The 15487-nt window shown below is 32.7% G+C and overlaps 1 protein-coding gene across 3 annotated transcripts in view; it reads left to right on the plus strand.

The window, feature by feature from the left end:
- LOC117124348 (neurogenic locus notch homolog protein 1-like) overlaps positions 1–15487 on the plus strand; it is a 95444-nt gene that overhangs the window by 41908 nt on the left and 38049 nt on the right. For all 3 annotated transcript variants that reach the window (XM_033270557.1, XM_033270556.1, XM_033270559.1), the window contains one exon: positions 128–378. In XM_033270557.1, coding sequence (XP_033126448.1) covers positions 128–378 — 251 coding nt within the window. The remainder of the gene's footprint in view (positions 1–127; positions 379–15487) is intronic.

Consider the following 15487-nt stretch of genomic DNA (forward strand, 5'->3'; position numbering starts at 1 on the left):
CCTAAAATAAGGCATATAAACTTACTAGATGGATGTGACAAGAAAATTAAATTTATACTATATTCCATGCAAATGATAAACTGATTATTTTTGAATTAAAAAAGTAATTATTTTATTTTCATTCTAGGTTGTGCCATTGGAGGGTCCGAGGGGTTACTTTCCCATAGGAAACTATCCGTGTGCTCGGGAACGTGGCAGGGACATATAAAGAAAGCAGAAAACCTATGTGCAATAGGATGGAGTGTGTGCTCACATGAAGATGCCAACATTCTTAAAACCATCGGTTGGGACGAGGCCATGAAGATAGACGGCTGTTTCGCCTTCAATGCTGCACAAGATGGCGGTGGTTGTAAACCGTGTGAAAGCAACCTAGAACAAGTAAGTTAAGTCTATTTTCCACTTGCTTCTCTGTTCTCCTTCATGTTTGTTAAACATAGGCAAGACTGATGCATGATGATGGTAATTTCTGCTGTGAAGTTGTAAATAATTAATCGTCTATTGATTATTTATCGACATAAGCAACTTTGTAACCCTTTGTTGTAGTTGATCATGAACTTAATACTCTGGAAATTAATTTCATGGTACTACATAGTTTATCTGGACCTGTCTCTCATCACATTTAATACAGTAATAGTCCTATGCATATAATAACAAACTATACTGTTCCTGTAGACCTGTAGGTCTATAAGAAAAACATTTAACCCACAATAATTCGGAGTTTTAAAAATAAGCACCCCAAAACCAATCCAAATTGAACTCCATGTAAATATTGCCTAAAGTCTCCTGAATAAATATATAAATAAGTGGAAATCTGAACAATTAATTTTTAAACATAATTTAAAATGAATTTAATAAAATAAAGATTTATGTTTACGCTTCATGGTCCTAAGACAAAGGTTTTTTACAAGTCAGAGATCAGTGAATTGTCAACATTAAAATTTATCGATTGAGATGGCAGTCATTATTCAATGTACTGTAGGAATGAAGGTATTTTGATCTGTTTACAGAAATTAACACTTCCAATTTAAAATTTTAACCACTAAATTCCTCATAATATTTCAACATATTATACAATCTTATCTGTATAGCAATCTATTATTCCTATCAACAAGTTTGTGAATCAAGATCTTTTATCATTTCTGAAATCTAATAACTGTTCCCACGCTTTGTTGACTAAGTATTTGTTTTGCTATTTTGTGGTGGATTTTTCTTCGGCTATACCACTTCCTTGCACGTTGTTTTTTTTACTTTCACGTTTTTTTTTTACTTTATTTGTATTTCATCAAAATAAGAACAAACAAACTAATATCCGAGGGTGTAAACATACTTAGGAATTTGCCATTAAAAAGTGGCTAACATATGAGCTAACGTCATAATCAATTTAAAAGCCACATTCATCCTGACCGGTTAGAAGTGTACAGTAACATAAACTTCAAGAGCTGTTTATTTTTGACTGATAGTGGTGACATAGAAAGTGAAAACATGTTTACTGGTTATGTGCTGAAAGCAAACATCATCTTTATATATAATACTCAATATTATCAATAAAAAATAAAAATTATTAGCAATATCAAAAGCCAGTATTATTTAACAGAAAGTTTCTATTAAATGATTTTAATAATTAAACAATTAAAGTAAATAACAGATTTAATTTAACCTGTGTGTAGCCTAACTTTCTAAATCCCCATCCAGGCTATCAAATTTTATTTGGAAAAAAAAACAAAAAACATGCCTAAATATGGTCATGACATCACATCATGATGACATCACATCATGACCATATATAGGCACATCATGACTATATATGGACATACAACAGTTTTTTGTGTCGACTGCGCTAACCAGGATTGGTTACAGCAAGCAGACAAACTTTTTTTTACTGCTGTCTCAGCTTTTTTTTTTTATTAAGCAATGAACTACTGTACAAAATTTGTTCCAATTTTCTGTTTATAATAAATGTCATTTTAAAACTTGTGAAAGTGATTCAATCTGAGCATTAAAAAATGGTTCTTAAAGTACTACAGACCTTTGATAAGTCAAGTTATATCATGTTCAGTGGAATTGGGATGTAATCAATTTATGGTAGACCTAACATATATCTTTAACAGCTGCATAGATAACTTTAATAACCTGACATTCTTTATAATTATCAACTTTATTATTTTCTGTTTATTTTTTTTTTTTGGCAAAAAGAATCTATTTATTTCTGTATCTATTCTGTATAACTCTATATTTTAAGCTTTTGAAAATTTTGATTTTGATAAAAATAAAATTGTAAATAATATTTATATTTATGTATAGACCTAATTTGATTTTGATTAAGGGTTGGTAATATTAACATTTAATGAGTAGACAAATATATAATCAATTTAGATAAACCTTGGTCTGCATTAACGATAAATAGGGATGTGTCAAGATTGAGAAGTTTATTAAAATACAAGTAATGAAACAATCCAGATACATTTATCAGTCAACTTTAACCTTATGAATTATGGCTTTTGTGTTCACCACAACCTGTTTATTTATCATGATACTGGACCGTATGCATTAACCAAATCAAACGTTAGAACATGGTGGTCGAAGAGGTGTAGAAATTGGTTGACTTAATTTATTTCTATGAATGTATGCTTTTCTTCATCAAATTAACATTCTTCTCACATCAGATCATCTAAATTTAGTAACCCCACACTGATATTTATTATTTTGATAACTCCCAAGTTAGTTTTTATTATTTCTATGTAATACTTACCAACTACTGTATTCTAGCTCATTTATATCAGTTATTAGCCCATAAGCATTATTTTAATTATGTTAATTTGAGTAATACACACTCATCAGGTCTAAATTTAGTCATTTCACACTGTTGCCCACCCCTCGAGCTTTTCCCGCCCACTGGCAGGGTATTTGCCTTGGGCCTAGGCCCACGAAGATAAGGATACTCACAGCTGCGTTTAGGCCATGATGCGTGCTTAGTTTAGATGTTGGTTCAGCCTAGCACTGAGCAAACTCACCGACTCAAATATCAAACTGCATTATTGGCTCTTCAGAAAACACTCCAAGTATGTTTAATGTATTTCTAGTCATTGAAATGTTTTTCACTGCACCTGAATAGATATTTTCATTGCTTGTTTATACCTTAAAACTTTATTTTGAAAATTCTAACATCATGTCCAGATACGGCTGGATCAAGCTCTTTTTCCGGTAATTGAGAACAACCAGACCATGTCCCACAGGGATTTTTCACAGGTGACAATCTTAAGACCAGTAATGAAGTGACAGATTTAAATATTGTTGATAACACACGTTAATCGTTAATCGTCAAGACCTGGCAACTACCGGAACAAGAAATAGAGATACTACTGTATTAACTTTGTAATTTTAAATATGTACCACATGTATTTTGTTCTAGCTACGCTATAATAATACATTCTAAAACTGCTATAAATGAAGTTACACACTCCATCACATCCAATCATATGGGAAGCTCGCGTATAACTATGTATCATGTGGACTCACTTTAAAGTACAGTAATTATATAGCTAGTGTGGCTGGTGTACTTAATGATGATAGCAGGCCTATTGCACATTTTATATTGTTTAGCCTATTTTATTACAATTTTTATATAAACAGAAATACAATTATAATGTTTGAAAGAGGAAAACCATGGTACGACTTCCCAATAAATAGTATGAAATGAAAGTTATTTACAAGTCTGGAAAGGAACTAAATTAATGTTCATTACATGAGTAGGCATATAATGACATCGTATGTATTTATAGTGCAGTTATTAAACTTATCTCCTACTGTATACAGTTATCTTAGGTGGACAGGGAAACTTTACTGTTATGTTTTTATTGCCAACAGTAAAAAAATACATGTAATGTTTACAATGGTTTTTACAGTAACAATTAGTTGTGGTGACATTTTTTGTGGGGAAATAAGGTAATTCTATTCCACAAGCACATCCTGTGGCAAAACTAAAGACACATGTCATTCTGTGGGTAGCTTCCATCAAATGACGTATGAATCTGGTAAAACCATTTGATGGGAATTTTTTTTTCCTAGCTCTGACATTGAAAAATGTGATTGGGTTGTAATGATGTGTATATGGTTTCAAGTTTATTTTTTTAATATCATCCTTGCTTTCAAGCTAATTTGTGACTGATGCGTACAGTCAAAACAGCATGATAACTACAGTACAAGTTAATAATAATAATATAATAATATTTCACCTGATGAAGCTAGCTCAAACTAGCGAAAGCTTGTCCCAATAAATTTCGTTAGTCAAAGAAGGCCCTACTGTACACATTTCATTTGTATTTTATGCTATAGACTGTTACGGCTCCTACTTTTACTTTTATTATCTAATATAATTAAATAATATAATATATTTTTCAAACAATTACATTTTAAATTTTAAGTTATATTTTTTTTATATAAATTTAAGTAATATGTTTTATATAATATTATGATTAATTCTGAACTAATACTGTGATACCCTTTTGAACATCCTGTAACTACCGTGAGCATACCATCCAGAATATAAAGTTAAAAAAGAATTAGATACAGTAAAACCTGTAACTGTCATGTAAATAAATGGTGTTGGTTTGTAACAAAAATTGTTATATTCGACTAGAGAACTATTACAATTTTAAGTTTTACAAACTATAACAATTTTAAGAGTTAATCGCTTTGACCATCTCTGACCAACTGCCATTTATTACCCTTTTCTGTAAATTATTTTAAGATTCATATTTTTATTGCTGAAATTGCTTTTCAAAAAAAAGAAAACAAAATGGAAGTTTGGTATGTCTCTGACTATGCAAAAGCAGCTTTCGTGGTTAAAGAAATGGTTTTTAAAGTTACTTATTCCCCAATGTCCCCCAAACTTCTAATTTACTGTTCATCATATTTAATCAATTAGAAACATTAATTGCAGGTTTCCTTTATGGAGGAAGTAATTCTTGTCTTCATTACATCACAACACATCCATAACGCCTTTAACGGCCGCCTGCAAAAGTGTGAAATAGGACTGGTGAAATAAAATTAGGCATATTGGTAGCTAAGTAATGGAAGCCAGCTGGGTCTGTTTAGCCTAGGCTTGCTAGCATTGTCAAAATAATCGTTTTAAAGGGATTGATGATATGCCTACAGCCCTGGGCATGTGGATTTCCTTTTTCTCATCTCTCCTGGGCTATGCTAAACCTGTGTTCCCTTTCAAAATTCCTTGAAAATTCCTTGGAATATTCAATTAAACACCTAAGCTTAATAAAAAGGCTGGTCCCAGTTAAACTGATCAATATTAGTTGTATGAGACCATTATGGCACTAGTATGACAATAAAAAGCATTGAGGTTAGGAGAGCCGTGTGTGTTGTAGATAGCAATTAGGTTGCTTTTCATAAGCCTGCCTCTTGCCGTCTTCTAAATGTTCAGTAGGCCTACTGCTTGTGTGCATTATCATAAAAAAAAATCTTAACGTCTTGTGACCTAGCGTGTAATTGTTCTAAGACTTTGTTCTGTTCCTGTCAATGGCATTTGGTATATTATTGTCGGTTCGTTGCCCAACTCTTTCATCTATTGATTGTTTTCTTGTACTTTACTCTTGGTCTTATCCCCATAGACAAAACACAAACAATTTCCCGATTTTAATTTATAGTTGGTTTGTTTTATGGCTGTCTTAGATGTTCTCCATTTTAATTCTTTTTTCCATCTTTGAAGTCTGAATGATCAAACTTTCTTTCATTATTCTATAGATTTTTGCAGCTGGAAATAAACTACAAGTTTTATTATAATGATTCGGTTCATTACTATCCTTTCAGTTGCTACTAAAAAATACTTAATTTTCTTTATGATTTGATTGTTTTCTTTAGATCTCACTCAATATTTTTTCGTTTTGAATCTGCTCACTCCTAACACTTCCTATAATTTAATATGCAGTGACGTCACAGACTGCAAATTCCACCTACCACCTCTTGGTGTTGAATAAAAAAAATTAGGTGATATAATTATTGACTGCATTATCTCCCAAGGTGTATAATCATAAAGGTAGTCAATAATTCTATAATGAAGGATTAAATAGGTCTAAAAAACTGATCAATTTTCTTCGTGAAACACCATAGAGCGTCAAGGAAACAACATAAATATCATCTTCACGTCCTTTGATACATCATTTTCTTTGCATCATTTAATATATTTTTACTATATACCTGTATAATTTATTTGAACACAAATGCTTCTCTTACCCATTATAACTCCATGTCTTACCCAAGGCATGCTACATTTTTTTTCAAGGCCGCATCATCATTAGGGAAAAAACTGCTTGAGAATAGAATATAAAATATTTTACGAATTCAAATAAAATCACTTAATTAACGTGCACATCCCTCTTCATTTCATTTTGTTAAATCCTTGTTAAATGTTAAACAAATTAGATATTTCTAAGTGCAAAATTATATAAAAAAATTATAGAACATCGTTGTTGCCGTCTGTATGGCTAGTAGTGGATAACTTTACTTCCAGTAACTTTCACTTTGTAAAGTTTACGGAATTGGAACAGCGGGGGGAAAAGTAATTAAAAGGTTGGTTTTATAGCCAAGTTTACATTGCTCTTGCACTTGAGACACTTTCATTAAATGTGCAATGATTGAATATTAATGTGGTAAAAGGAAGTTTCACCAAGAATTTTGCGACAACATTATTTTTTCATAAGATCCTGTCTACAACTTGTCTCAAATAGCTTATTTGTATATACCCACAATATGTATTTCAAAATGCTTGACACTTGCATCTTGCAAATACTTGTTTATCTTGTAACATTTATTTTTGACTAGTGTTGAAATAGTAACGCTATTAACTTCTGATAAATAATGCATGAAGTTTGTCGGGTGAATGAACGTAGATGTGCAAAAATAACATAAATAAGCTGTTACAAGAGATAGCCAAGAAAATATGATGAAACATTCACTGGTATTCAACATGCATTTTTAATAACATATAATGCTAACTAACTATGTTAAATGCAAACCTAAAGTTTTGTGAATCATGTTTGATTTACTGATCAATTACTGCAGTTGATATGAACAAAACATCATTCTGCCACTTTCTGTTTTAAACCAGTTATATGGTTACTTAAAACAACAGACCAGAAGATAACATTAAATAGCATTTAAACTACTGTATATCTTTATACATATGTTTGACATCATTATTCTTTTGTAGTTTGTCATAAACATTTTCAAAATAAGATTTATTTATAGATAATTTTCAGTAGTTTTGAAAACACACCATCAAATTTTATGTGACAAATAAATGGGATATGCCCATATTTCTGTGAAATATGACATCATCATTCCCATGTATGGACACATCACACAAAAATAGTGTGGACATACAAAATGTTTGTGGAATAATTGCATCATAAGATCAATTACATATTCTATGGCAGCCCGCTCTTTGCTTTTGTTCCATCTGCCGCAAATAACAACTCCAAATCTATTAGCCTGTGTATTCTTTGTGTTACGTTTTGTTAACCGTGTTATTCTAATCGATCAGTTGTCCACGGAGTTGCTAATGTACGGTAAAGCGATCTTTTGAAGTCTATTGAATTCTTTACCTAACTGAATCGCACTATGATTACCTAATTCTTCTCATCTCATGAAGCTTACGGCTAGGCGATGAATGACACCGCCACTGACAACCAACTTGTTGTGGTTATCGTTACTTCAGGTGTTGTTCCAGTGCAGTCGTACAAGATAAATATGCGTGTAATTAATAGTAAACATTGTGGTGTTTCAAATAATAATAATAATATTTTCTTGAATAGAAAGTGGCCGGATGTTAAGTTTATTAGATGTCTTCAAGCTTTAGATGACCTCTCAAAATTTTCAGAGATAATAATGTAAGAACATATATGACAGAATAAAAATATTATATATTTAATTAGCATTAAGCAGAAACACTGCAAAGCCCAGTTACTCAAATATATGTATTTTTTCAGTACAGAATAGAGTAGGTATTTAATAACATGAATTGAACTTTAATAGCATACGGTACTATACAAATGCAAAGATAAATGAAAAAAATAATTCAAGAATCGGTCTACTATTAAGTTTCTAGTTCCTGTCTTCCAGGTTACTACTATTAAAATATACATTCAGTATAGTTAGCCATGTGAAGTGGTAGTATATATAGCCTGAGAGAAATTTTAGCAGTTGGCTCTAATCATCCATACAATTGGTAAATTGATCAGTCTTTATGAGGTTTGCCAGGGGAGTTAAAGAATTTACCATTTGTAATTTGTAGTATTCTATCCTTGTATTTGCCGCTGCTTAGCCGGCATTCATTTGAATTTGGCCTTTTTCATATATCCAACCCATCCATATGGATGAAATGATTGAATACAATTAATAGGGAAATATTTGTTTTTATCTTCATGATCTGGTTATACATACTGTATTAGCAGAATGCAAAGATGGAGTGTCCCAAATAATCACCGTTTCTGGATGGACCATCCTTATTTGATCGTGGAGATTTCTTATTCTTGAGAAATCTACCCTCTTATGTTTTGATTTGTGTGATTTTGCCTGGAATTTAGTCTTGATTGCTATGTTAATACCTTGGAATTGCTTTAATAACAATCCTAATTTGTAAACGTTAGCTTGTTAGCTTATTCCCAAACGAGCACACTTAATATACTCAGTTAAGATCGAGGACAAAGGAAGGGTAAGGCACAGACAATTGTGCTGACAGAGGCGAACAATGGGGCTCAAGTCTTCCTTTGAATCTTGGTCTTCTCTTGGACACCGTCAGCCAATGAGATTACGCACGATTGCCAGGCTTTGCAAATAACATCTGGGACTTTACAAACAGAAGTGGACATGCCATTAAGATCAACGTCCTGAGTGATCAAATATTTTCTTGAGTTTAATAGTAATATGTTCCACCTGGGGTAAAAAAAATTGGGATTAATATGAGTTTAGTAGAATCAACATGGAGTTATGACCAAATCTCAATGATTGATTGACCTATCATGAAATAAATGCTTTTGGTATCTAAAATACTTAATAGTCTTAAATATACTTTCATTTGTTTACTGTTAAAGATATATTTAAAATTTTTTGTAAGCATGTTTTATAGAGGTGGTCCTTAGTCACAGAAGGACCCTCAACAAACTACGCAATAGAACAAGTAAGCACAGCAGTGAAAAATTGGACTTTGGTGTGAGATGAACTAATTTGCAGACGTGTCAATGGTGTAGTTCTTGGGTAAGACACCTTGGTCTAATTAATTACCTTGTGCTTCAGATAGAACATTAAACTGTTGGTACCGTATGCATATTAATTCATGCACAAAAAAAAGAACTTGGTACACATCCAAAATAAGTAGGGGATTGTCTCCCGGTATACATGCCATGGTAGGCGGTACACTACTTGGCAGTGGTAGATGGTGTAATGGCCACAATAGTCCCAGCACTAAAACTATCGCGGGTCCCCCATGAGTGTAAATCTGAATTTCATGTTGATTTTAAACAAGGCCCATTTACGTGTCATTTACGGTACATTTATTTTATATGGCATAGTTTTGGACGTACAGGAGAACTAATCATTTTTGTGAACATTACTAGGTCATCCATGTTATTGATGAAAAGATTTAGAATGAATGATAGTCATTTGATCTAGAGTGTTCTGTTATTTGATCATTTCTCCTGCTTAAAGCAATGATGACACAACGTATTAATGTGCCATACTTTAGTCCAATTACCATTGTCCCTTGTACTGCTTGAAGGGCAAGTTCAACCAACCACCATGCTTAGTTGTTGTTTTAAAGTTCCAAGTTTATTCTAATTCCTCTAGTAGCAGATAATTTTCTTATCGTGCTTTCGTTAGAAACATCGGAATTCCAAATTGTCCATCTCATTGATTTATCTTCCTTTGTGTCCTAACATAACTAGGCAGTTTTTTGTTTCTGTCATGTGACTTGTAATGTCAAGGTTTGTGTTGAATTTACTCGCATGTTGTTTCCATGACGACGAATATTAAAGGAAAAATAATAACCCAAGCAGTGTACAGGGACACCATCATTATTTTGTTGTAGTAGATTAAAATTTTCATTAAGCGATTAATTAAGGTAATTGTGACTGATGTCAATTAGGCCTAGAAATGATTTGCTTTGAAAGTCCATGTTTGTCAAGGGCTCATGCACTCAGTGCTGTGGCTAGAATATTTACTTAGCCAAACACTACTGGCTTTAAAATCCTGTTTCAAGTGTGATAAACAGTGTTGACTATTCTCTGATTATAGCCTGTTAGGATTGTTATCCTTTAAGTTGCTTTATTCCTCCGTTTTTCAAATATGTACTTTCTGCCAAAGTCAATTTGAAAATAATTCCATTGTTTGATTTGCTAAGACGGACATAATTGCTATTGAATGAAAACAATGTGTTCCTACAAATTGAAATACATGACCTGTGAGTTGAGTATCGTTCTGGTTTATTCATCGAATATTATTTTGTATTAAGATTTTGCAATATGTTTTAAGGATATTTTCATAATAATAATATAAACATTTGTAATTAAAAAGTTAGAGCATGTAGAAGTATGTATTGTATATTTTTCTTTATTGTTGCATACTAGATTGCATGTGTCTTTATTCTAATGTAAATTACATAATTTTTAGTCACATGCCTAATATGGTTATTTTTAAATCAAGATTATATACGGTAAACAAAATTTAACATTCAGAAACGTTTATTCAACCATAGAAAACTTTTTCCTTCCATTTTGTAATTGAGTAGACACATTTATAAATCCATCTTCTCAATTCCATAATTCAATTCCATAATTCTATTTGACATTTATTTATTGGCAATTTGAATCACAACCTACACTAAAGGTAATATGATTCATCCTGATTCTGCTTACAGTAATAATTTCAATATCTGTAATGTTGGGTGAGATTAACTAATTTGCGTATTCATATTATGACCGTGTCGGATTCAATCACGCGTGGATAAAAGAATGTCCTCTCATTAGACCCCTATTGTGCGGAAATAGAATGCGTACCTTTTTGGTTCACCTGCTCAATTGTGTTGTCTTTTCTCAATAGATTACGCTCTTGAAGTGATTTCTCATTTGAAACGCGATATCACTGCGCACAGTTCTACCTCTTCTGCTTCGCAAACGTGATAAACTGAGATTTTTTTTGCAGTAAGTTCATCAGATAGTAGTGTTGAATGAAAACAATTTCCCGAAACTGAATCTGGAGTGATTTTGAATATTGCCGATCTAAAACAATAAGGAACAGTTCTACCTGTTGTTTTAACATGTCTGAGATGCAGTTACAGTACCTACAGGAGAGCTCAAAAGAAAACACATGCGACTTTTAACCTATCAGAGCGATTGTAGTACCTCGTTAAAATTCATTAAAGCAACCAATCAAATTATCATTACTGATGTTTTGGTGCATGGTTACGTTACAGGTCATATCGTAAAGTACAAAGATCTGTTAACAATAACAGTGTTAGAATGACTGTAACACTAGTATGTGCAGCTTGCTAGACCGGATGCAGTTGTTTCCCCATAAATAATTTTTTTTTTTCTGTAAAATCAACTTTTAATTTATTGTAAATAAATATCTGTTAAATATCAACTGCCAGGATTTTCACGAACTTTTTCTCCAATTAAAATTCCCTTCATGTGAGCGATTGACAGATTTATAAAGGAAGACTTTTATGACAGGAAAATATACAAGAAAGCTAAAAATATTTAGTTGTCCAATTATCGATGATATACGCCTAGTCATAGCTGACTTTGAGAAAAATAATTTATTCCCAAATCAGAAAAAGTGTTAATGTGGTTTAGGAGAATATAGCAATCCTAATTAAAAGGTATTGTAGAAAGTTCAAACACTAAAGTTATCTCTTTGATTTCAATGTTTGTTTTGGTGGTGGTGAAGCTGGGAAAGGTTAATAATTTTTTTTTTCTTATTATTTTTATTACATTTTAGTCTAAAATTCATGTTTATTTTGAATTTGCATTTTTTTAAATTTTCATTAATTTCTGACTAATAATTTCAATTCATATTTTTATTTCTCCAACATTAAGATGAGAAGATACAGTAGTATAGCATAAATATTTAAAGTGGACCTCTTGGGAACCACTTGGATATTTTGAGTGGTACTTAGTTGCTTCTGGATCATTAGTATAGCGGCCACATTAGTTGTCAATTTGAAAGATGAACTGTGAGTAGGTGACAGCTGTATTTGTGTCAGTATTGAGATTTTATATACACCTGCTTGATTATGCCACCTCCAATTTGGCAAGCCAGAGCTGTCAATCTTACTCAATCTATTTGGTTACAGTATGTTGAAACATATCTTTATTAAAGACATACAATGTACCTTTGTATGCAGCATGGCTGCCCAGCCCTCCCGAAGTGAAAGGTCTCAAAATGAAATAATATAGTTCTTCTACCTTTGAGGTTGAACCATAGATATTTCATGCACTGATGAAGATGCAAATAAATTTCATAAGTTTTGCAGTAAAGTAGGACTACTGGGTAATGATATAACCTGAAAGTGCCTGTGCTTTACACCATTGTTCTGTACTGTTCCACATAGCATACGACATATCATCACGTAGTTTGTATTCTTCAACACTTGCGCATCTTATTATGTCGTCGTGTCGTAATCGTGTCTAGTGTAAATTTAGCTTAAGGTGGTTAAAGTGTGTAATAATAAAATAGCATCTATCTTAATAAACTACCTACCATTTTAAAAATATAATTAAAAATGAATTGACACGGATAGAGTTAGCACTGCCAGCAGAGGTTCATCATTAGACCGAAATAGAAAAAAAATTATTTTCCTTTAAGAACATTTTTTGGACGAATTACATTCTTAAATGTCTCTGAACAGCTCAAAATAGCCAAAATCTGCCAAGTTTTTCTAGGCACCATTGGGCCCCACTTGAACCTTACCTCTACACCCCACTGATCTCTGTAGGAAATTGTTGGACATACTGACACTACGGACAGCTTACTTGAGCTCCCCTCTCTAGCAAGCCATTTAAAATAGGCTTGAGGTCAGATTGGCTTTTTTTTTGTAGGCTAAGTTGATAGGTACAGGTGCAGGAGGCATTCTCACTTGCTCGACATTCACCTGTTAAAACTGATGATTTCGTATTGTTGTCATGAATGGAATGCCAGATGGAATTCAAGTGTCAGAAATCACTCCATACTATCTGTTGTGGGACTTCGTTGATGAATCTTTTGAAGATGACAACTAGACAGTCGTAATGTCATTGATATCTGACATGATATAGGCCTAGATATAAATTGTGATAGGTAAGGGATGGATGACAGAAATTAAGCTTATTACATCTAGGACCCCTGATGGGATATAGAGGGAGGGAGGGAGATGGATGGCAGAATTAAATCCAGTAACATCACAGGCCTCTGATAATATAATTATCAGATGACATCCCTTTCATTGTGTAGGTCTACTTTCTCTCAAATACATAATTATTCTACAATAATTTTTGGAAATTCATATTTTGATAACGCAATATATCTTTTAAAAAAAAGTTTGTAGAAACACCTGTGTTGTGTTGTCATAGCAAGGCAACAAGTTTAAAGAGGGCAGGTTGAACTTTACTTGACAAGATAGTTTTGTGAATCGTAGTAATCCTACAGGAAATGATGAATTCCACTACTGTATATGGGCCTAGTAAAAACAAGGGGAAAGAATACTTAACAAATCCTGGCAGATGCACTTAAACTTCCATGATCCTTTTTTTTTAGCTGTTGTCATCTTAGAAAATCTTTTTTTAAAATAGTAGGTCAATGCACCATGAGCATATCCACAGATGTAGTTATTTCATCTTAGTTTAGAGTGGCTTGTATTTTCCTCCAGATACGGATCGAGGATCTCGAAATAGACAGGGCACAGGGAGATCCCCCACCATGGCTTTGGCTAAGATCAAGATTTCCTAACTATGGCACATCTTGATTGCCAAATATTACATACATTTTAATGCATTGTTCTTTTTTTCCAATTAAAAACAATTTTCAATAATTAAGGGTGGGGTGAGAGGCCAGCTTGCCTTCTTTGAATCTTGCCTGGTATACTCACCGAATACATGAAACTAGGCCTAAGTAATGCTGAAAGTGCCTTTAATGAATTTATTTTGTGTTACTGCATTATATACTGGACTTGAAAACAGCTTTGGTAATTATGTACAGAATAGACAGTCCGTTTCTGATTAGTTATCAGCAAATCCAGAGGATTTTACCGGAGTTTGATCCCTCTTTGATTCCTTTCCTTCGTAATGTCTTGTTTCTGTAAAAAGAAACTTGTAGGCAGTAATATTTCACAGTTGCATGGCCGCCAACCGAGCAGCTATCTTTGCCGGCCAATCCCACACGCAGGGGAAATTTTTGTTACCTTAAAGGAAGCATTTGATCTGCCACCTAATATTTTCCATGTGTGATTATAAATAAAGAGAGTCGCGGTTAATTTCTCGTCTGATTACCAAATGAATGCGGGAGTTAAAAAAAGTACCTGTTGGGAGGTTGTGCATTTTGGAAAATAATTTGCATCAAGTGTTGGTGTTTCATTGAAATTACGATGCATAAACTGCAATACCTTAAAGAGTCATATCACCACTCCGCATCTCATTTGAATTATCAATAGCATCAGGTGTAAAATTGTTCACTTATTGGCCAAACTTAGGGATTTGGAATGTATTTGCAGGTGGCTAATGTAGTTAAGTGTGTTGGAGAACATGGTTGTTAAACAATTTTCAATAAAGTAACAAAAGCAAAATAGGCCTATAGAAGAAGTTGTAGCTATATATTATCTGTACATGGAGTTTAAATTTTACCAAATTTTCAATATGCTGCACATATATTTTTATTCATGTTATCTTTCAAAAGCAATGTTGATAAATTGTTGACTTATATCAATTTCATTTTTTTAAAGAATTATTATTATATCACTATGTGAAAAACTTCCAACATTGTATCAATGTTTACAATAAGATCCTTTTTGATGTAACAGTCCTATCATTCTGATTGTCCCCACCCCTTGCAACCCACTTCATGCATTATGTTATAGCCATGTCCCTTGTACTGCACATCACTCGATTATGAGTTCCTATTTTCTATCAACTCTTATTTGGACTTAAATCTTGTTAGGAGTGAGTTCATACCTTTCAGACAACCTGTCCTTAGTAGAAGGTTCTCAAAATATTAACTTAGCATCAGGTGTGCAAGGACTAAATAAGTACTTAAGTACCTGTCCAGTTATATTAGTATTTCATCATACAAGATAATTGGAGAAATATTTTTCTAGTTGATTTGCTTAGTCTATGATTACCTGCTCACATTTCTACTTCACTGATAACTGATGTACCCAATATTCATGATTTTTTTAAAGTTTTATATAATAACCAACTAATGACATTTGTAGGATTAGTAGCCAGTTAACTTT

This window comes from Anneissia japonica, unplaced genomic scaffold (genome assembly GCF_011630105.1).
Source record: "Anneissia japonica isolate Jap-2015-1 unplaced genomic scaffold, ASM1163010v1 scaffold750_len1593409_cov174, whole genome shotgun sequence".
Classification (NCBI taxonomy): Eukaryota; Metazoa; Echinodermata; class Crinoidea; order Comatulida; family Comatulidae; genus Anneissia; species Anneissia japonica.